Source organism: Penicillium brevicompactum (genome assembly GCF_028827555.1).
Source record: "Penicillium brevicompactum strain IBT 35665 chromosome Unknown utg000001l_segment0_segment0, whole genome shotgun sequence".
NCBI classification, from domain to species: Eukaryota; Fungi; Ascomycota; class Eurotiomycetes; order Eurotiales; family Aspergillaceae; genus Penicillium; species Penicillium brevicompactum.
The window spans coordinates 2,515,993-2,534,758 of NW_026623203.1; the positions used below are offsets into that span (position 1 = coordinate 2,515,993).

Sequence of the window (18,766 nt, forward strand, 5' to 3'; positions counted from 1 at the left end):
GGTACGTCCGTGTAGCGAAGGTTATTGGGTATATCGACTCATATCGAATCGCAAAGTAGCGAAAACAAGCCGGGAAATCATAGACAGAATTTACATTCGAGAGCTTGGCAGGGTTGGAAGGTTTCAAGGTGAGAGGTAAAAAGTAGTTAGGGGAAAGGTTTGCAGAAACTAAAGATCCCCGGCATGTCATTGTCCAGTGTAGTATGGGGAAAGGTGTCCACTCTTCTAGAGTGGAATACTATTCCCAAAGTACTACAACGAGTATCAAACAAATATTAGCACATAACATGCGCATGTTCGCCAATGATATTCAGCTTCAATCAATCTAACTTTGCCAGGGTCTACCTCGGTGGCTCAATTAGGGAGGAACAGGCACCAGTCGTACCAAAGTGATCCTTTTGACGAGCATCGAGTACCATACAAAGCTAAAGGACAAACCTAGCGAATCAATGTGTCACTGCTACTCCACTTGATTCCTCCCAGGCGAGCCCATTGGCCCTGTCCCTTTGAGCGGCTACGACCGAGATTGCCCAACTCGGGTCACTTTGCGATTTCGCTGTGGGCTGCCTTTTGGAAAATGTGATACCAAGAACTTCATAGCTTCAACCTTGGGAAATGAATATAAGCGAGCGGTTCCCTCATGGTCTATCCAAGTATCGATCGTTGGTGGTTCCCGCGATTCTATGAAAATTCAGTCCCCGAGCTCCGAGCCCCGGTTCGGCGACTCACTCTTCGATCCTCTAAACACCAATCCTTTGTTCTCAATTATAACCAGTCTGTGCGGTCTAGACGCGCTAATGTAGTTCCAGGGCACGAAATCAACGTCAGAGATCCTATAAATATCCAATTGGACCTATATCCATGGATAACTAATTCTTTAACGTAAGATCGTATACTCTCACATGAAGCTTCAAAAGACATGTGAAAGACTCGGCTAGAGACAACGTCGTATTTTCGGTATGCCGGTACATTGTATAGTGTTAGTGGGCCCTGAGAACATGACATGTGCCAATTTCCATCTAACTATAGTTAGGGTCGTTTCAGGTTGGATCAACAGGTTATAAATACGATCAGCCGTGGAAGCTTGCAGAAATTGCAAAAGGGGTTGCACTGTGGACATCTACGAAATCCGGTCTAGCAGATAATGAAACGTTATAAAGACAGATGTGCCCAGGTAGAACTGCATCCATGTATGCACGCGACTCCCCTTCGCGATGCCCAGGTGCAAGTAATGTGACCTTCCAAGGTTGGAACTGTACGGAATACTGCAAGCCATGCTATTCAATTATAAGCCTCTTAGAGCCAAATTCACCTCCTAATGCCTAATACCTCTTCAATCAACTTCAAACATAGAAATAAGTATCCCATTAAGCATTCAGGGGCCTCGGGATCCGTTCAGTATCGTTCAATCCTTTCGGTCGCACAAAGGAAAAGAACTCCGACCCACTCAGCAGCCTGAGTCTCACGGAATGTGGATCTTCAGGTGTCGTGAAGCGGGAATCAGGCCAACGAGCTTTTCCGTGTTGAATCCACAGCCACGCGCTTGGCGGCAAAGTTCGTGAGGCTAAGTATGGGGAAGATGGGCGTTGCGGGCCCGGGTTGCGGCGTTGTCCCCAAGAACCTTGATGTCCGCCAACCCCAACCTTGGAAATCTTGGCGTCTTTCCTCGACCTGATCTTATTAGACTCTTTGTTTAGACATGTCTATTGTAAATGGCTTATGTCACTTCAAGCTTTCTCTTTCCATTTCTTTGAAATGGGGTTCCGATGCATTGAGGGGGCTATCCACTAGGTATCCTATACTTTGGACTATTTCCACCCTTCCAATCTTATCACCGTCCATTGCAAGTAAACATGAATATGAAGGCGCCCTAGCGTGCGCTTCCCCAAGGATGCTTATATATCACAGCTAAGAGCCCTGCATTTGCACCACACGCACTATCCAGGGTCGAAGTGGGTGTTAACAATTCTTGGACCGAGAGGCTGAGTTACAATTTGAGCTCTTAGGGTTACGGAACGGAGTAGGTCAGCGTAAATTCCCTTTTTGTATAAAAACCGCGATGGCTTTCGCGCATACGTATGCCTGCGGATATTAATTCCAAGATTACTATGGTTTCTGTTTAATAGTCCTGAAGATAATCATGATCACGGCATGTATCGGTCAACATTCAGGATCCTTCCGATCGAACAGACACTCTCATCTCTAGATCCGAAGATTAACTGATGGTCGCAGACAAGCTCGGAGATAACAACATGATCTTGATCAATTTTGTGTTGTCCCCGAGGCCCACTTTCTCGGTCGTTATTAAGCGGAATGGCGTGAAGAGGCTTATCTGGGATGATGCCACAGGACGCGTATACCTCTCTCACAACTCAAGCGCCATGGCGTGTACTGTGCAGGCCGACTCCGTGCTTTATCGGGATTCCAAGCTACAACCATGATGACATTAATTTGAAAAAAAAAAAAAAAAGAGACAGTTGCTCAAAACAAAATGTTCTACACGACCGCATTTGAGAGAGTACAAAGTGCAAGATTGCCAAGATGAGCCACGCGACTCAACAGACAAGCTCATGACTATGTGGGGCCAACTCTGTGGCGCATTAACGAACTCTTCTGATTCGATCGACGGATATACCGGCGCTCGGCTCATTTCTTCCAGTCGTCAGCTTTCTTCGATAGTGTTGGGCCCGGTCCAATCAGCTTCTCTTGCCTTCGGCACCGGCTCGACTGTCCGGTCAATTTGGTTCCTGGCACGCTTTTTGAGTCTAATTTTTGCACATTCGCTTTCTCCTCGATCCTCCAGTCTATCGTGTAAATACCTCTTGTTCCAATCGCTCAGTGGGGAACCAATTTGCTTGCCGGGCATATCGAAGACCGCCATATCACTCGTTGGCAATGCAAGGTTAAGCAACCTGGGATAGAATGCGTTCTTCTGCCATAGCCTTGTGGCTTTATGGCTTCCTCTTAGCGACCTTCGTCTCTGTCGTTCATGGAGATACAGAGCCGGACTTTATGAGTGTGCGAAAGAATGTAACGAAAGAATATAAGAGCAAAACCCACATACCGACGGAGAAATACTTTCGTGAGTTGATATCCACAGCCTTTGGCGCTTCTTTAACTGACGTGGCAATCCCCACAGATGAATCTGAGTATGTAAATTCGTCCATGTCTGCTGCATACAAGGGTTGAGAGCATCGTAACTAACCTCACTGCAGGTTCCATCATCACTATGATGGCCGGTAAGCATTTTCACCCCATTCCCATGTTGCGTCAAGTCTAAAAATCTACAGATTCGCCAACGAGACTCTTCCGGAGACAGAGGTCGTTCCGTACCTCTCAGCCTTGATTCAAACATACTTCACAGCGATGAACGCTATCGGTGCCGAGACATGGATCATGCACGGCACACTCTTGGCCTGGTGGTGGAACCAGAAGGTGCGTACCGAACATCACTACCCAAATTACAGAACTAAAAACCCGCAGATATTTCCATGGGACAATGACCTTGACGTCCAGATCTCCGAAGCAACCATCCACTTCCTGGCCGACTACTACAATATGACGGAGCATCATTTCGATATCCCCGGTGTCGAAGGCGGCCGCAAATACATGCTTGAAATCAACCCCAACTATGTCGTCAAATCCACGCAGGATACATTGAACAAGATCGATGCGAGATGGATTGACATGTCGTCCGGTCTGTTCATTGATATCACGGCCGTGAGGAAAGACGAGGAGAAGAGGAGCCAGGGAAATCCAGAGGCGTTGATGTGCAAGGATAAGCATCACTACGATGTATGTGATCCTAGGACTCTGAAAGATATCTCGCTAATGTGCTCTAGGAGAGCGATATTTTCCCGCTGCGCGACAGTGTGTTCGAAGGTGTCTTGGTCAAGATTCCATACGCTTATACATATCTACTCGAGGAGGAATACAGTGCAAAGTCACTCACTCGGACGAGCTTTTATGGGTATGTTTGACTGAACCCTGATATCGTGCGGTGCATGTCTAACTCATCTTTAGCCATACATTCAATGATCATACCAAGATTTGGGAGCCTGCTGTGTGAGTCGCTCGCTGAGGGGATGCCTTTCAACTTTGACTAATGCCGTTTAGGCGCAGAATGACCCGACTGCTACGACGAGTTTGGCGCAGTGACTTGCCCATTCGCACATCCGAACCGATTCGAGCCCTTGAGGTTTAAGTGTACTTACTTATCTGATCTTCAGCGTGTCGATCCAAAGATTCCCCTTGCATTGGTTAGGCGTTTGTCATATTCTGGTTTTTTTGCGGAAGAAACTGTACATTCAAATCGAGCACATAGCTATATACAACTTGCGATACAACAAACTTGAAGATGATACGGAGAATCGGTCCTCGGAGATACAGCATTTACCTAAATAGGACCGCTGACTCATAATTTGAAGACCCCCCGGCCCAGTAATACGAACGAAAAGTGTGAGCCTCACACCCTTTTCAGCCCTGTATTCCCCTGGAGTTCCTTGCACGGATTACAAACCGAAGAATGTGGAAGCGACCTTCAACATGACGTTTTCATCAACCTCAGAGCTAAACCTCTCCCCGCTCAGCGATAATTCTCCGATCTTGAATACCCGCACGACTGTGGAACCCACCTCCAGCTCCCGCAGCTGTGTCACCTGCCGCCGCCGCAAGGTCCGATGCAACAAACGATTCCCATGCTCAAATTGTACGAAGGCCGGCATCGACTGCGTCTTCCCTCCACCCGGTCGTGCCCCACGGAAATCGAAACGCCCACCGGATGCTGAGCTACTTTCTCGGCTACGTCGTCTGGAGGGCGTCATCGATCACCTGAAGGGTGGACAAGCGGAGGGAAACCCCTCGGCTCCTGGCTCATCATCAACCGCGCCGTCGGTCGGGCCTTCGGTTACCCAGAGTGATACTGCAAAGTCGGAGACAGAGCCACAAGTCCAACCACAGCAGGGCGGTGGTTGTCCATTTGAAGACTCGGACCCCAAAAGACCGCCGCCCAACAAATTTGAAAATGAATTCGGACGACTGGTCATTGACGAGGGGCGGAGCCGATACGTGAGCAATCGGCTCTGGGCGAGTCTTGGCGACGAGGTAAGATGGCTGGGTTCCGTGTTGTGGTCTTTGCTGATGGTTGTAGATCGAAGAATTGCAGGACATACTCGATCATTCTTCCTCTGAAGAAGATGACACGCCTTCCCCGGAGTCTGCGCATTCGATCTCACATGATGGGTTCCTATTCGGTTTCTACTCGCTCTCACAAAATCTCCAAGAATTTCACCCTCCCATGCCTAAAGTATCAATACTTTGGGAAACATACAAAGACAATGTCGCTCCTTTGATCACGATCGTACACAGACCGACTGCTAAAAGCTTGTTTGCGGAGGCAGCGCAGAACCCAAGCGGCCTGGATAAGAACCAAGAGGCGCTGGTGTTTTCCATGTATCTTTGCACCCTTGTCAGCATGACGCCTGATGAATGCATGCTTCAGTTCGGTTTAGATCGCACTGTGGCTGTCAAACGGTATCGCTTCGCAACGGAACAAGCACTCGCAAAAGCCGGGTTCCTCAACACACAAAGCTTGGTTCTTCTCCAGGCCGCGGTCCTGTTCTTAGTCTGTGTCCGACGTGAAGATGATAGCAAGTTTGTTTGGTCTTTAACTTCAATTGTCTTACGTCTTGCTCAGGGCCTAGGTCTGCATCGGGATGGCACCAATTTTGCCCTAAAGCCATTTGAAACCGAAATGCGCCGTCGGTTATGGTGGCATATCTCGCTGCTGGATGTTCGTTCTTCAGAAGATCATGGAACTGATCCGCTTATACACGAGAGCATGTACGATACTCGGCTACCCTTGAACATCAATGATGAAGATATCACACCTGATATGGAAGAGCCACCCGCCGAGCGAGAGGGCTGCACAGATGCTACATTCTGTTTGATTCGTTGCGAGATCACAAGTGCTTTGCGGCGGGCCAATTATGTCTGTCCTGGCTCTCAGTGGCGCCCTGCTAGTGCTCTTCCGTCCCCAGATCGCTGTGAGCGCATGATCGAGATAATCAGCGATCGCTGCGAGCAGCGATACATCAGACATTGCGATATGAACATTCCGATTCAATGGTGTGCGGCGACCGTGGCGCGTCTCATCCTTGCTAAGCTATGGCTTATCGTTCATCACCCCATGACCCGCAAAGATCGTGGCAATATCACACAAGCAACGCGCGAAAGCCTGTTCCATACTGCGATTGAGGTTCTTGAATTCGGTCGCTTACTCGAGGCCGATCCGAAGACCGCCAAATGGGGCTGGCTGTTCCGCACCAACATGCAATGGCACGGTGTCGCATTTGTCCTTTCTGAAATTTGCGTTCGTCCAATGTGTCCAGTGACCGATCGAGCGTGGAACGCCGTCAGCTCTCTTTATTCAGAATGGGCGCTTCAGGCGACTCATAAAAAGGGAATGCTCTGGCGGCCCCTAGCTGCTTTGATGAAAAGGGCTGCTGCAACGCGCTCCAGGCAACATCAAGAGCTAGTAGCCAAGTATGGACCTGTGCCCATGCCTGAGCCTGCGCAAATAATGGGAGATAATCAATCGCTTCCGAGGATTCATATGCCGATTTTGCCAGCGGCCCGAGCTCTACCTCCATCGGATGCAATGTTCAACATCGACCTTAGCGAAGGGCCATTGGGTGCTCTACAGGGTATCTTCTCTGGGTCCAATCTGTTTGATCCGTCGAATGACCTTCTGAACAACCCTGTTCAAAATGTTGCACCAAATTCAGCAGCGACGACCTACGCTCCCATGAACAATCCTTGCTTCAATCAAGAAAATCTCCCCGACGGCTCCGCACCACCTCAGCTTAGCTGGGAGGACTGGGATCAAGTGATGCGAGATTTCCAGATGGATGTTGAGAATGATGAGCTGAACCCAAATAAGGGGACAAATGTCACTGAATGGTTTGCCTGAAGCCCCAGCTGAACTCACCAAGAACAGATCATGCATATATTGTCTGATGCTTGGATTTACGATTTGATGATGGCGTTGATTATATGATATCCCTCCCCCCTCACTGTTTCTATACCTATACTCTTCCCTCTACACTGCTATGTGACCGGTGGCCTTCCCTGTCAGCAGGATAACATGTAAACAAAACACAAACAATATACCCAAAATATAAACCTCAATTATACTATTCATTTGGTAACTAGATAGATGCCCACGGGCCTAATGGTATTTGTTATCCATTTGTATACTTCCATATCGGGTACATCCACGTGACCCGTCGATAACGGCCAAGCTCCAAGCTGGCATCAACTGCCAACCTCCACATTGCCATTGCCATCCAACCCACCTTCTCACCGCAAATATCAGGGTGTAATTTCCAAAATACCCATTCACGACAAAAAGCCAATTGCATCTTCACCCTCCCCAAAAGCAAACCAACATGGCTCCAAAGCGCCACGCGGCCTCAACTACCTCCGCAACCACCTCCGCGGTCACCACGCCCACGCCCGCAACACCAAAACTCTCCTCCGGCCCAGCTACTCTCAAGGCCAATGCTTCAGCCACTGAAATTGCCCAGCATGTCTGGAAGCAGTACGCATCGACCACGCCGCAGCGTGTGCTCCTCCTAGACGCCTTCATGGCGTTCCTCATCCTGGTCGGCGGTTTGCAGTTCCTGTACTGTGTTCTTGCCGGAAACTACGTAAGTCGACATCCGTGCCGCTCAATTACACATACGGACGTGCTTCTAAACATGAACCGCCGTCCTCAATTGGAACATTTGTCTAACATTGCCCATTTCAGCCCTTCAACGCGTTCCTCAGTGGTTTCAGTGCCGCGGTTGGCCAATTTGTTTTGACAGCAAGTCTGCGTATGCAGACTAGTGACAGCAGTGTTGTATCAAAGCCTAGCTCGAAGGGAAAGAATGCGCGGTTTGCAGACGACAGTGAAGAGGGGACAGGGACTTCTCATGAGAGGTGAGTTATAGCTGCGAGACTCGGTTCCAGACGGTGGTGACGCCCTTTCCTTTAACATTTGTACTAATTGCCACACAGGGCCTTTGCGGATTATATCTTCGGAAGCTTGATTCTACACTTCTTCTGCATCAACTTTATCAACTGAGCTGGCCTCGAAGCTCGAGATTATGACCCGTTCTCTGGAATTGGTCAGTGTTGGCTACGTATGATGGTCAAAATGGGCAATATTGTTACTGGTTCTCACCTTCTGTACACTTCGCAATTGAAACGGGCAAATGTTGTCCACGACTGAACTATTTATACCAATTTACTTGTTGAACAAGTACCTATGCGTGGCTTCGAACTTAAGTTGGAAGTTGTGTTGGCATTTACTTCAGCCAACATCAGAATTGCCTTTAACGACGCTCCATAATGCTGAGACTATTGGTATTTTGTTTCACCGTAATGATGAACTTAGAAGTTGTACAGAATGCCATGGCGGGTATATTTTCAACTAGATCTACATAGCAGAAGTCCAAGGGCTTCTTTGGTACAAGAGGCACCTAAGTTAAAGAGTACCAGGTCTCCTCTTCACGGAAGGCCTCTTGACAACACTTCCGCCACGAGGGGTGCTAGCACCCCCACCGGGACTTGGCCGCGAGGACGAGGATGAAGAAGCAGTCAAGCCACCGACCTTACCCCTAGGTCTGATGACAGGCCGACGAACCGCAGTTTTCCCACCAACTTCAACTTCGGTCTTCCGACGTGCGGGATCATTGCGCTCCTCTTCACGTAGCTTTTCAGCAGCTGCGCGCTCGCGGTCCTCGGCCATCTGCGCTTCGATTTCCATGCGCTTGTTAAACTCGAGTTCCGTAACGCGGCGGTCCCGCTTTGAGTAACCCTTTTCTTTGACGGAGTAGAAGACACCTCCAAGTTCAGCGAGCCACTAGATCATGTTAGAAAGAATAGATGGGAGGGGTTGCAGGGTAGGCTTACATGTGGGTCGACAGCAGTCACCGTGGACATGTATTCTTTGGCAGTGAGGATCAGTTCGTGATAGACGACGAACTCAGGCACATAACCGAGACCGTAAAGGGCACTTGTGGGGTGGAGAGCCATTGTCACGCTCGTGCGCAGGTTGATGAACTCTCCGATACCTTTCACTCGCGCGGCTTGGTGGTAGAAGCCTGAGCAAATGCATTTGCGAATATTGTCCCAGTCTGTACCACAGCTGATGAGAGGCATTTTCTGTGCATTCATGATGTCGTGGAGTTGATCGCGGACTTCCTTTGCGCGACGGAGAGTCTTGGCGTGTAGGAAGTGCTTGATGCACCATGAGTCGGAAAAGCCGTTGGTTTTCCATTGGGTGTAGACGTGAAGGAGAGTCAAGTGATCGGATTCTGGGACGAAGAATTTTTCGCGCGCGGAGTCAGATTCTTCCATTCGCTCCTTCGGGCGATACCAGACATTTGGAACTGAGAGCATTGCCACGATGGTCAACATTTCTTCGCTGCATTCATATTCTTCCGCAGCCATAATGATCAACTTGGCGAGAGTAGGGTCCATTGGGAATGGAGTCATTTGACGACCCAGTGGTGTGAGATCACCCAAATTGTCTAGGGCACCTAGTGACCACAGCTCGAATAAGGAGGTAGAGATTGTTTCTTGTGGCGGTGGATCCATGAAGTCAAAGTCCAAAAGGTCCTTCACTCCAAGCGACTTCAACAATAGCACCGTGTTGGCAAGACTGGTACGCTGGATCTCGGGGATTGTCTGGATGTATAGTTCGTTCTTGTAGGCCGTCTCTGTGTACAGACGATATGCCTTACCAGGACCAGTTCGTCCGGCACGTCCAGATCGCTGGTTTGCATTGGCCTGTGAAATTGGCGTGATTTGGAGGGTGTCCATACCCATACGTGGGTTGTAGACCTTCAGTTTTGAGTAGCCTGCGTCCACGACGTACATGATACCGTCAACTGTCAGACTGGTTTCGGCAATGTTCGTGGCAACAATGACCTTCCGCACGCCCGGATCAGCCTTTTCGAAAATTTTGGCTTGCTGTTCAGCAGGCATTTGACTGTAGATGGGTAAAATGCTGAGCTTTGGTGGATCGTTCAACTGTTTCAGGCGGTCATCGACCAGCTCGCAGGTTGATTCAATGTCTTCCTGACCAGTCATAAAGACAAGAATGTCACCGGGGCCTTGAGAGACATGAATAGCCAGCACCTGCTTGACCGCACTGTCGACATAATCTTCACAGGGTGTGCGTGAGAAGTGAAGATCGACAGGGAATGTTCTTCCGGGGATGATAAATTCGGGGGCACCGCCGTAGAAGCGGGAAAAACGTTCCGAGTTCATAGTGGCAGATGTAACAATAAGCTTAAGGTCTCGTCGCCGGGCGAGGACCTTCTTCAAGAGTCCCATGAGAACATCGGTGTTGAGGGCTCGTTCGTGAGCCTCATCCATGATGATGCACGAGTATTTGTCGAGGTCAGTTTGAACTAGAGATTCTCGTAATAGCACACCGTCCGTCATGTCTGGCAGAGAATTAGCATGCAATCACCAATGATCATATATGACCACTTACATTTGATGACTGTTTCGTCGCTGGTACAATCCTCGAAACGAATAGCGTATCCGACGGTGCTGCCGAGGTCAACCTCCATTTCTTCGCTGACACGCTTTGCGACACTCATAGCAGCAACACGACGAGGTTGTGTACACCCAATCATACCGTGCTTGGAGTAACCATCCTCATGCAGGAACTGTGTTAACTGCGTAGTTTTTCCGGAACCGGTCTCTCCAACGACGACAACGACTTGATTGTCTCGAATAACTCTCAACAGATCTTCGCGCACAGCAAAGGCAGGTAGGAACTCCCTCTGTTCGCGCATGGTCTTGCTTTTGCTGAAAGAACTGGCGCCGCCAGCGTCCTTTTCAAATGCTTCGCAAATTTGTTGCCTCCACCTTTGTATGTATCCTCGACAGGCATAGCAACCGCACTGTCTCCCTCGTCTTCCTTCACACCCATGACATTTCCTAAGGCTGTTCCCGCGACATTTGTTGCTTCCTGCGCTTGCTTCTGTCGCTCGCGTTGCTGTCGGCGTTCTCGAACAACCCTGCTTCCTTTGCGACTGAACACGGCCAGATCGCTCTGTGGGTCCCGAACAGCGGAGATCGGTTCCAACTGCTTTGTAAAGATCGTGCGGCCATCCAGGAAAGGCGGGCGAAGGTCGTGGACAAGCAAATGTACACGGTTGGCCTCCTCATCGTCCACGTTGAAGTCGCCCTCATGGTCGCGTCGTTGCGCTACACCAGAAGTGAGCATACGATTGGTCTCCCAGTTGTCGATATCCTTTCGTTTGGCGTCTCGCAGGCCTGCTGGGAGGTGCCCAGGGCCCTTCTGTCGCTTGGCCGGAGGGCCCATGTCGCGAGACATGATCGGTGACTCGAAGGTGAGAGACAGGTCCCGGTGAATTGCAGGTGTAGTCTCAAATTAGTCCAAGGAAAGTTGACTTCCTCGCGCTGGTATCTCCGGAGTTGGAGCTCTTCCTATCGTCGTCAAACAGTGCAAAACTGATATAGGTCACGTGATCCAGTGTAGAAGACTTGGGAGAACACGAGATGCAATATGGGCAGAATTGACTAGAAGTAACTTTTGTATGAAGACTCAAATGAGTCTGACCTAGTTCTGTAGAGAAACGACCCCTGTCTGGGAGTGGGACAGTTCAAACTGCTCGATTGTGGCGGCTCTCCGCCGAAAAAGTAACCGCCCCGCATCGTCATCTTAATTTCTTGAGCTTTCGCATCACCACAGCGCGTCAGCAGCCATCATGTCTAGCCAGAAGCAGATTGACCCAAAGAAGCAGCAGGGTATCTTTCCACCCGACCTACTATTCAAAAAGATGCAAAGCTAATGGACACCCCAATACAGAGCTTCAGCTTCAGTACACGAACTTCAAGAACACCCTCGGGCAATTAGCACAAAAGATTGGTGATATTGAGCAGGAAGCAGAGGAGCACAAGTGAGTCGTTCTGCTTCACACGTTGCCACAGCACAGTGCGATGTTGCGCTGGGTTGATTCGGTTGCTCCACCACAGTCAAGGGCATCTGTTCATGGACACTTGCTAATTAACTCTCATGCAGGCTTGTGATTGAAACATTGGATCCTCTCGATGCGGACCGCAAATGCTTCCGCATGGTGAACGGCGTGCTCGTTGAGCGTACCGTCAAGGACGTCCTTCCCACCCTCAAGACCAACTCAGACGGGCTGAAGCAAGTGATCGAGGACATGCTCAAGCAATACAAGTCAAAGCAGAATGAATTGGATAACTGGAAGGTACGGGCAATCCATGGCTCTTGGGATCTGCACCCAAGGCATACTCTCTATGAAGTTGATATGGGCCGTACTGACGTTTCATTCCCCCCTACAGAAGAAGAACAATATCCAGGTTGTGCAGCCCTAAAGGAAATTTACCCTCCCATCCCTAAACCCTCGATATAAATTGTCCCCGGTTGCTGTCTGCGTGCGAGCGCAGACTATCGGCGTTACTGGAAATGACAAAAGACTAGACATAATGCAGTCATGCAGCGTTGATTCGTGCTTCGATGCCAAGCTTCCAAGATCTGTGTTTTCATCTTAAGGAAGTACGGAGCATATCCATATCTTCTAGGCCTCGGATATCTATCCAAGTGCGTACATATGTAGCATGCGCTTCCAAGGTTCGAACACGAAGAATGTCATGAGATGGCATGGGGATGCATATTGGCCCAAGCACATACTGGCCCAAGTCAACTCAAAATGGGTTGATAAATGCCTGACGCGTTCCAAGGTTTGCTCCAAGGTTTCCGATATTAGACTTTCTCATCGCAATTTCGAAGATCTTCCAAGGTTAGATGTACTCGTAGCACAGCGTAGGTACTTGGAGGTAGGTATACATACTTGGATGCAAGCCTTGATGCCTGACTGTAAAATGCATATTGGGCCCGGCGCAACCTAACTTTGGGAACTGTTTCAGATGCATCGATAATTTAAAATAGGATAAAATGTAGCCAGGCCAGATCTATACCCACATGAATGACTATTCTGAGGGAATGCCCGAGGAAGCATTTATGTATTGATAATACAAATAATACGCGAACACACTAGCAAGTCCAGCATAAATACAGTAATATACATACCACAGAGTATCGAATGCCTGAGGCGGCTGTAATCGGATGCGATCATGACTGAACGTCCCTTTCCTCTTACCATCGGCTTCCTCGCTGCTATCAGTTTGATCAATAAGACTACAATATAACTTAAGACAAGTTGAAAGTGGCTGTGGTGCCTTATTAAACGACCATATATCTACAGTGGTAAGTGACCAACCGAAGGCGTTCGTCGATTTGCCAGGGAGTTCTGGTTCGCCAATTGACCTCAGGCCCATGAGACCCTCTTCCACTCAAAACACCCATGTTGACTTTAGCGCTTTAAGCCCAAGCGAATCGGATTACACTCGCTGGAAATCCATTATCCTGGGTTCAACAAAGGTATAGCTCCTCCCCTTGCGATTCTCTGGGCTTCACCCCCCTCAATTTGACCCACCTTCACTTGTTCCCGCATCCCGCACACCCCCCCAAGCTTCACCGGCTTGAATTCCGCCCCGGACCACATCGTATCGAGGCGCGCGTCATTGGCACACTGCGGGTACGGCGTGATCGCACTCCAACGAATCCTGCTGTTGGATAATATCCCCCAATCATCTCCGAGAATACCGGCTAATTGGTGGCGCGTGTCGCATTTACTCCGTACAGAGCTACACACCTGCATTATCGCCAGATCCCGGACACTCTTGCCTAAGGCTCTCGTGAAGCGGTTCGTACCCAGCCCAGCCCCGTCCGTCCCCGGCGCAGCCAACAACTCTGCGCTGTCTGCAACGGGGACCAACGCGCGCATTGCGATCTGACGTGGTCTGACAACAGAGCGAAACACAAGCATTGACGCCTAAACCGAGAATCCGCTGCACGCATTCAAACCACTCAAAATCATGTCGTCGACCTCACCTTCTAAGGAACCAGAACTTGACCCCGAGGTGCAATCGGGTGAAGAACAAGAGCACATGGACAAGGACCAACACGACGCGCAGGGGCATCATGGCGAGTTTGAGGTGAAGGAGCAGGATCGGTGGCTTCCGATTGCAAATGGTTAGTCGCGTCTTCTTGCATTTGTCCCACTGCTCTGATTTGCGCGTACCTTGCCTTTACTGCTGGGCTGGCCATTCTTTGTTTCCCCGCAATCTTGGTCCGAACTTTTGCTCGCATCGGACCAGAACTTTGTTCACTGCATTTCGATTCGACGCTACGATACCAAAGCCGCATTTCTCTTCCCGTTGAGCCTTGTCGGTCGCATCACCAACCGTTTTCTACCTGCCATAACTACCACTACACTTCCTCCACTTCGTCAAGATGATCAAAATGTTAACACCGATGATTCTATCTAGTGGCTCGGATCATGAAAATGGCCCTTCCTGAAAATGCCAAGATCGCGAAAGAGGCGAAAGAGTGCATGCAAGAATGCGTGAGCGAGTTTATCTCGTTCATCACCAGTGAAGGTCAGTCGGATACTTTATCCTACGTACTGGGTATATTGACCGACTGTCTTATGCAGCCTCGGAGAAATGTCAACAGGAAAAGCGCAAAACCGTCAACGGCGAAGACATTCTATTTGCGATGACGTCGCTCGGTTTTGAGAACTACGCTGAAGCACTCAAGATTTACCTATCCAAGTACCGCGAGGTAGGAACCCCCCCGTTCCTCCCAATCCTCCCCACCTTCTCTTTCTCCGCGTCCCGTTTCCCAGGAAGGATACCCTGCCCATCAGGGATATTCATACCAGGACCGGGCCACACGCATCGTTCAAATGTCGAGTTTCCTTCTGACCATACAACAGACCCAATCTGCCCGAGGTGAAAACCAGCGCCCCCCCGAGCGCTGGTTACGGTGCCGGAGGACCCGTGGGAGCCCCCGGTCCGGGACCTGCTCGCCCTACTGGCTTTTCTGACGCCGAGGGTGGAAATCCCATGCTTAACCCCAACCTGGACCCCTCCGAACAAGATCCCGCCGCCTACGGCTATCCTTCCATGGTTGGACAGCCTCACAACGGTGCAGGTGCCGAGTCATACTAAACACACAATGTTTTGAGAAACAGAGAGATTTTCACTCTCTCAAAATCAAAGCCTGTCTAGTCTTTCCGTGGCGAAATTCTTTTTCTCGCCTAGCTAATGGGGCGTTCCCTTCCTAGGGGACCTCTCGAGATGAGCGATTCTTCAGTTTGGTGAAGCATTTGATTTGATTTTCCCTGGTGGTGCTTGATTTGAATCCATTTCTGCTTCCACGTTTGTTTGCACTGGGATCTGGAGGTGGACCTCCTCGAGCATGACTTTGTTATGCTTTGGGCAAATGTGGCCCTGCATTCATATTTATTGATTTTATTTTACGGGAGTTTAGGAACTGCGGGTGGGACAAGGGCATGTATCTACGACAGTGCGAGGTCTCTGCAAGACCGTGAGACTACAATCTGTACATTGGAGTAAATGGAACACCGTCCCCTACGATTTGTCTGTCCACTTCTGCAACTAGTACTAGTTCTTAAGAGCCTCGTTTCAGCCACCTGAGACAAATGCAACCCAATGTTGCCGAAGTGTGTCCACCCTCCTCTCTGCGGAATCCGGAGTCCCGAGTATGAAGAGTCCCGATAATCATCCGGGTAAATTCAGGGGCACAGACGTCCTTCATATGAATGATCGAGGCCAATCGCAAGGGAGTCTTCGATCAACGAGCGGGTCCCTGATCTGCAGCCGAAGTGAGCTCGTCTCATCACACAAACAGTCAAACACCAGTTCCCCGATTAGGTTCTAACCTCTAAGGTCCCAGGGCCCTAAGCCTTTTCAGCTCTCAATTTGCCCCTAAACCGACTTTCAGCCCCGAAACTGTCTCTAAATTGGCCCTAATAGATGGGATGTTCCCCATCTTACCCCTGCCTCCACTTTTACCCGCATGGATGCTAGCCTCAATTGGAGATTGCAGATTCCTTTTTGGGAAACGGGGTGCGAGGAAAATGATTCTATTCGGACATGAGGCCCTGTATGTCCATCTACACACTAGTCGTCCAGTAGCTAAAATCTCACCCAATTTCAAAGCAGTCTAAACGAAGTAACAGTGTGCGAGTATGGCTATACTCCATTTAAATTGTACTATTTAAACTGATCAAGCACCGTTCTCGAGAGGGTTCGTCGCACTCACTCTTTTCTTTCGCTCATTTAGTATATAATCTTTTTTTTTTTCTCTAGGACTTGGTCCACTTTTCACGATGCGAGATCTTCTTCGCTGGGCTGCATTGGCAAGTGCATTGGCCTTCGCCCCCGCGATCGCAGTCCCCTCCAACTAGTGAGTCCCGCGAACACAAATCAAAGTTCTCTCTAAACATGTATAGCGACACTCGAGACACTTGCACTGGACCTACCTCTTCCTCTCCCAGCTCCTACTGGATGCTAGACCAGGATCACACCGGCTGGCCACGAGGATATGCCCCACATGTCTCAAACGCCAATTACCCTGTCTGGCGCAACGTAAAAGACTATTCTGCCGTAGCAGATGGCTCTGGTGACCAAACAAGTAGCATTCAGAATGCCATCAATGATGACGGATCGAATGGCAGTCGTGAGAGCAAGGGTGTGACTAGGTACCCTGCTGAAGTCTTCCTTCCCGGAGGCACCTACCAGTTGGGTAGCACTTTGAACCTGCGTGTCGGCACAGTGATCACTGGTGATCCTTTGAACCCGCCAGTCCTGAAAGCATCCGCTGGTTTCAACGGCGATACTCTCATCAATGGATTCGATAGCAAGAACGGTCAGCCTGAGACGAGTTTTATGACCCTCGTGCGCAACGTGGTGATCGATACCACCGCTCTCAGTGCTAGTACCAAGATCACTGCGCTGCAGTGGGGTGTTGCTCAGGGATCTGGCTTGACGAATGTGAAAATCCAAATGCCTACCAGTTCCACTGGACATACCGGTATCAACATCAGTGGTGGATCAACGATCGCGGTCACCGATGTCGACATCACGGGCGGCGCTGTCGGTATCAAGAACTCGAACCAGCAAGTCAACTTCAAGAACATTTACTTCAGACAATGCACAACTGCGTTCCAGGCATCCGGTGGCCATACTGCGCTTTTGCAGGGCGCCACATTCGACACTGTTGGATATGGAGTCGACATGACCAGTAATGGTCTCGGAAGCTTGGTCTTACTGGACTCCAAGTCTACCAACTCTGGCACTGTGGTGAAGTTCCACGATTCCTCGAATGATGGCGGAAACCGTAACAGCCAGATTGTTATCCAGAATCTGGCTCATGACACCAACAATGCCATCGCTGTGGATAGTAACAACAATGTGAAGCTCGCTGCTACTGACAAGGTCGATACTTGGATTTGGGGTAACTTGACCCCGGGTCAGTACGTGTCAGGTCAGAGTCTCACAACTACCAGACCAGATGCTTTGCTGTCCAATGGCAAGTATTTCACTCGTGCCCAGCCTACCTATGCCGAATATGCAGCGGACCAAGTTGTCAATGTCAAGGATGTCAGCGGTCACACTGTCAAGGGTGACGGATCCACTGACGATGTTGAGTCTCTTAACGCCATCTTGGCTGACAATGCAGCCAACTGCAAGATCTCCTACTTCCCATACGGTGTCTACATCGTCAAGGACACCCTCAAGATCCCCGTTGGCTCTCGGATCGCAGGTGAAGCCTGGGCAGTGATTTCCGGCGCAGGTGACGCCTTCAAAGACGCAAAAAACCCTAAGCCCGTGGTCCAGATCGGTCAACCAAACGACGTTGGCACTATCGAAATTCAAGACATCCGCTTCAGCGTGGCGGAGATCCTCCCAGGCGCTATCATTCTTGAAGTAAACGCTGCAGGCACAAACCCCGGCGATGTCGCTCTGTGGAATACTGCTGTCACCGTCGGTGGCACTGCCGAGACCAGCGTCAAGGATAACTGTGATAGCCAAGATACATCGCAATGTATGGCCGCATTCATGATGATGCACCTGACGAAGTCTTCATCAGCCTATATTGAGAACTTCTGGGGCTGGACAGCCGACCACAACCTTGACGGTGGTTCTTCCAAAACGATCATCTCCACTGGTCGCGGAATCTTGGTTGAAGCAACCAAGGGAACCTGGCTGACGGGCACAGGCTCCGAGCACAACTGGTTGTACAACTACAACTTCAAGTCAGCGCAGAACGTCTACGCAGGCATGCTGCAGAGCGAAAGTCCCTACATGCAAGGAGATGGTGCCACGCATCTCGCACCGGCACCATGGACTGCTGAAGCTGAATTCGGAGATCCTGACTTCTCCTGGTGCGGTGGTGGTGACGGCAAGTGTCGCACTTCGCTGGCCACGAATGTTGATGGAGGTAAAGATATTTTCCTCTACAACAGCGCTGCCTGGGCATTCTTCAATGGGCAGTGGAACGGAGACTACGGTACTCAGTGTTCTGGATCTTGCCAGACCAATATGATGCGTGTTACCAACCAACCGGACAACTTGGTCTGGTACTCGGTCAATACTCGGAAGACCGATGTGATGATTTTGGATGGTGAGAGTAACCCGACTGAGTACAACCATCCTGGTGGCTGGGAAGCTATTATCCAGGGATATAGACAGTTCTCTTAGTGAAATGTATATAAGCATTTAAGAAAATGAGGCTATACAGAAGCCAATGGATATAGCGCAGAGAGGGTCCCCTGCGGGG

At 49.9% G+C, this 18,766-nt stretch overlaps 7 protein-coding genes across 7 annotated transcripts; 6 read left to right on the forward strand and 1 right to left on the reverse strand.

Annotated features, from left to right (window-relative positions):
• Positions 1-2,922: 2,922 nt before the first annotated feature.
• N7506_000727 (uncharacterized protein) lies at positions 2,923-4,069 on the forward strand (the record flags this gene model as incomplete). The annotated part of the gene is given in 7 exon segments (XM_056950023.1): positions 2,923-3,149; positions 3,216-3,239; positions 3,291-3,435; positions 3,484-3,795; positions 3,843-3,870; positions 3,883-3,970; positions 4,024-4,069. The coding sequence occupies 7 exon segments, from the start codon at positions 2,923-2,925 to the stop codon at positions 4,067-4,069; spliced, it is 870 nt and encodes a 289-aa protein (XP_056815938.1).
• Positions 4,070-4,545: 476 nt separating this feature from the next.
• On the forward strand, positions 4,546-6,970 carry N7506_000728 (putative C6 transcription factor; the record flags this gene model as incomplete). The annotated part of the gene is made up of 2 exons (XM_056950024.1): positions 4,546-5,103; positions 5,150-6,970. The coding sequence occupies 2 exons, from the start codon at positions 4,546-4,548 to the stop codon at positions 6,968-6,970; spliced, it is 2,379 nt and encodes a 792-aa protein (XP_056815939.1).
• A 478-nt stretch (positions 6,971-7,448) lies between these two features.
• On the forward strand, positions 7,449-8,128 carry N7506_000729 (putative oligosaccharyl transferase subunit Dad1; the record flags this gene model as incomplete). The annotated part of the gene is made up of 3 exons (XM_056950025.1): positions 7,449-7,709; positions 7,811-7,983; positions 8,062-8,128. 3 exons carry the CDS (start codon positions 7,449-7,451, stop codon positions 8,126-8,128), a joined length of 501 nt encoding a protein of 166 aa, XP_056815940.1.
• A 402-nt stretch (positions 8,129-8,530) lies between these two features.
• N7506_000730 (putative mRNA splicing factor RNA helicase (Prp16)) lies at positions 8,531-11,401 on the reverse strand (the record flags this gene model as incomplete). Its single annotated transcript, XM_056950026.1, has 4 exons — positions 8,531-8,908; positions 8,959-10,499; positions 10,550-10,859; positions 10,880-11,401. The coding sequence occupies 4 exons, from the start codon at positions 11,399-11,401 to the stop codon at positions 8,531-8,533; spliced, it is 2,751 nt and encodes a 916-aa protein (XP_056815941.1).
• Positions 11,402-11,795: 394 nt separating this feature from the next.
• On the forward strand, positions 11,796-12,429 carry N7506_000731 (putative prefoldin subunit 2; the record flags this gene model as incomplete). Its single annotated transcript, XM_056950027.1, has 4 exons — positions 11,796-11,835; positions 11,897-11,987; positions 12,110-12,302; positions 12,397-12,429. The coding sequence occupies 4 exons, from the start codon at positions 11,796-11,798 to the stop codon at positions 12,427-12,429; spliced, it is 357 nt and encodes a 118-aa protein (XP_056815942.1).
• A 1,563-nt stretch (positions 12,430-13,992) lies between these two features.
• N7506_000732 (nuclear transcription factor Y subunit beta) lies at positions 13,993-15,129 on the forward strand (the record flags this gene model as incomplete). Its single annotated transcript, XM_056950028.1, has 4 exons — positions 13,993-14,149; positions 14,446-14,556; positions 14,613-14,790; positions 14,895-15,129. 4 exons carry the CDS (start codon positions 13,993-13,995, stop codon positions 15,127-15,129), a joined length of 681 nt encoding a protein of 226 aa, XP_056815943.1.
• A 1,299-nt stretch (positions 15,130-16,428) lies between these two features.
• On the forward strand, positions 16,429-18,687 carry N7506_000733 (glycoside hydrolase family 55 protein; the record flags this gene model as incomplete). The annotated part of the gene is made up of 1 exon (XM_056950029.1): positions 16,429-18,687. One exon carries the CDS (start codon positions 16,429-16,431, stop codon positions 18,685-18,687), a length of 2,259 nt encoding a protein of 752 aa, XP_056815944.1.
• Between the last annotated feature and the right edge of the window lie 79 nt (positions 18,688-18,766).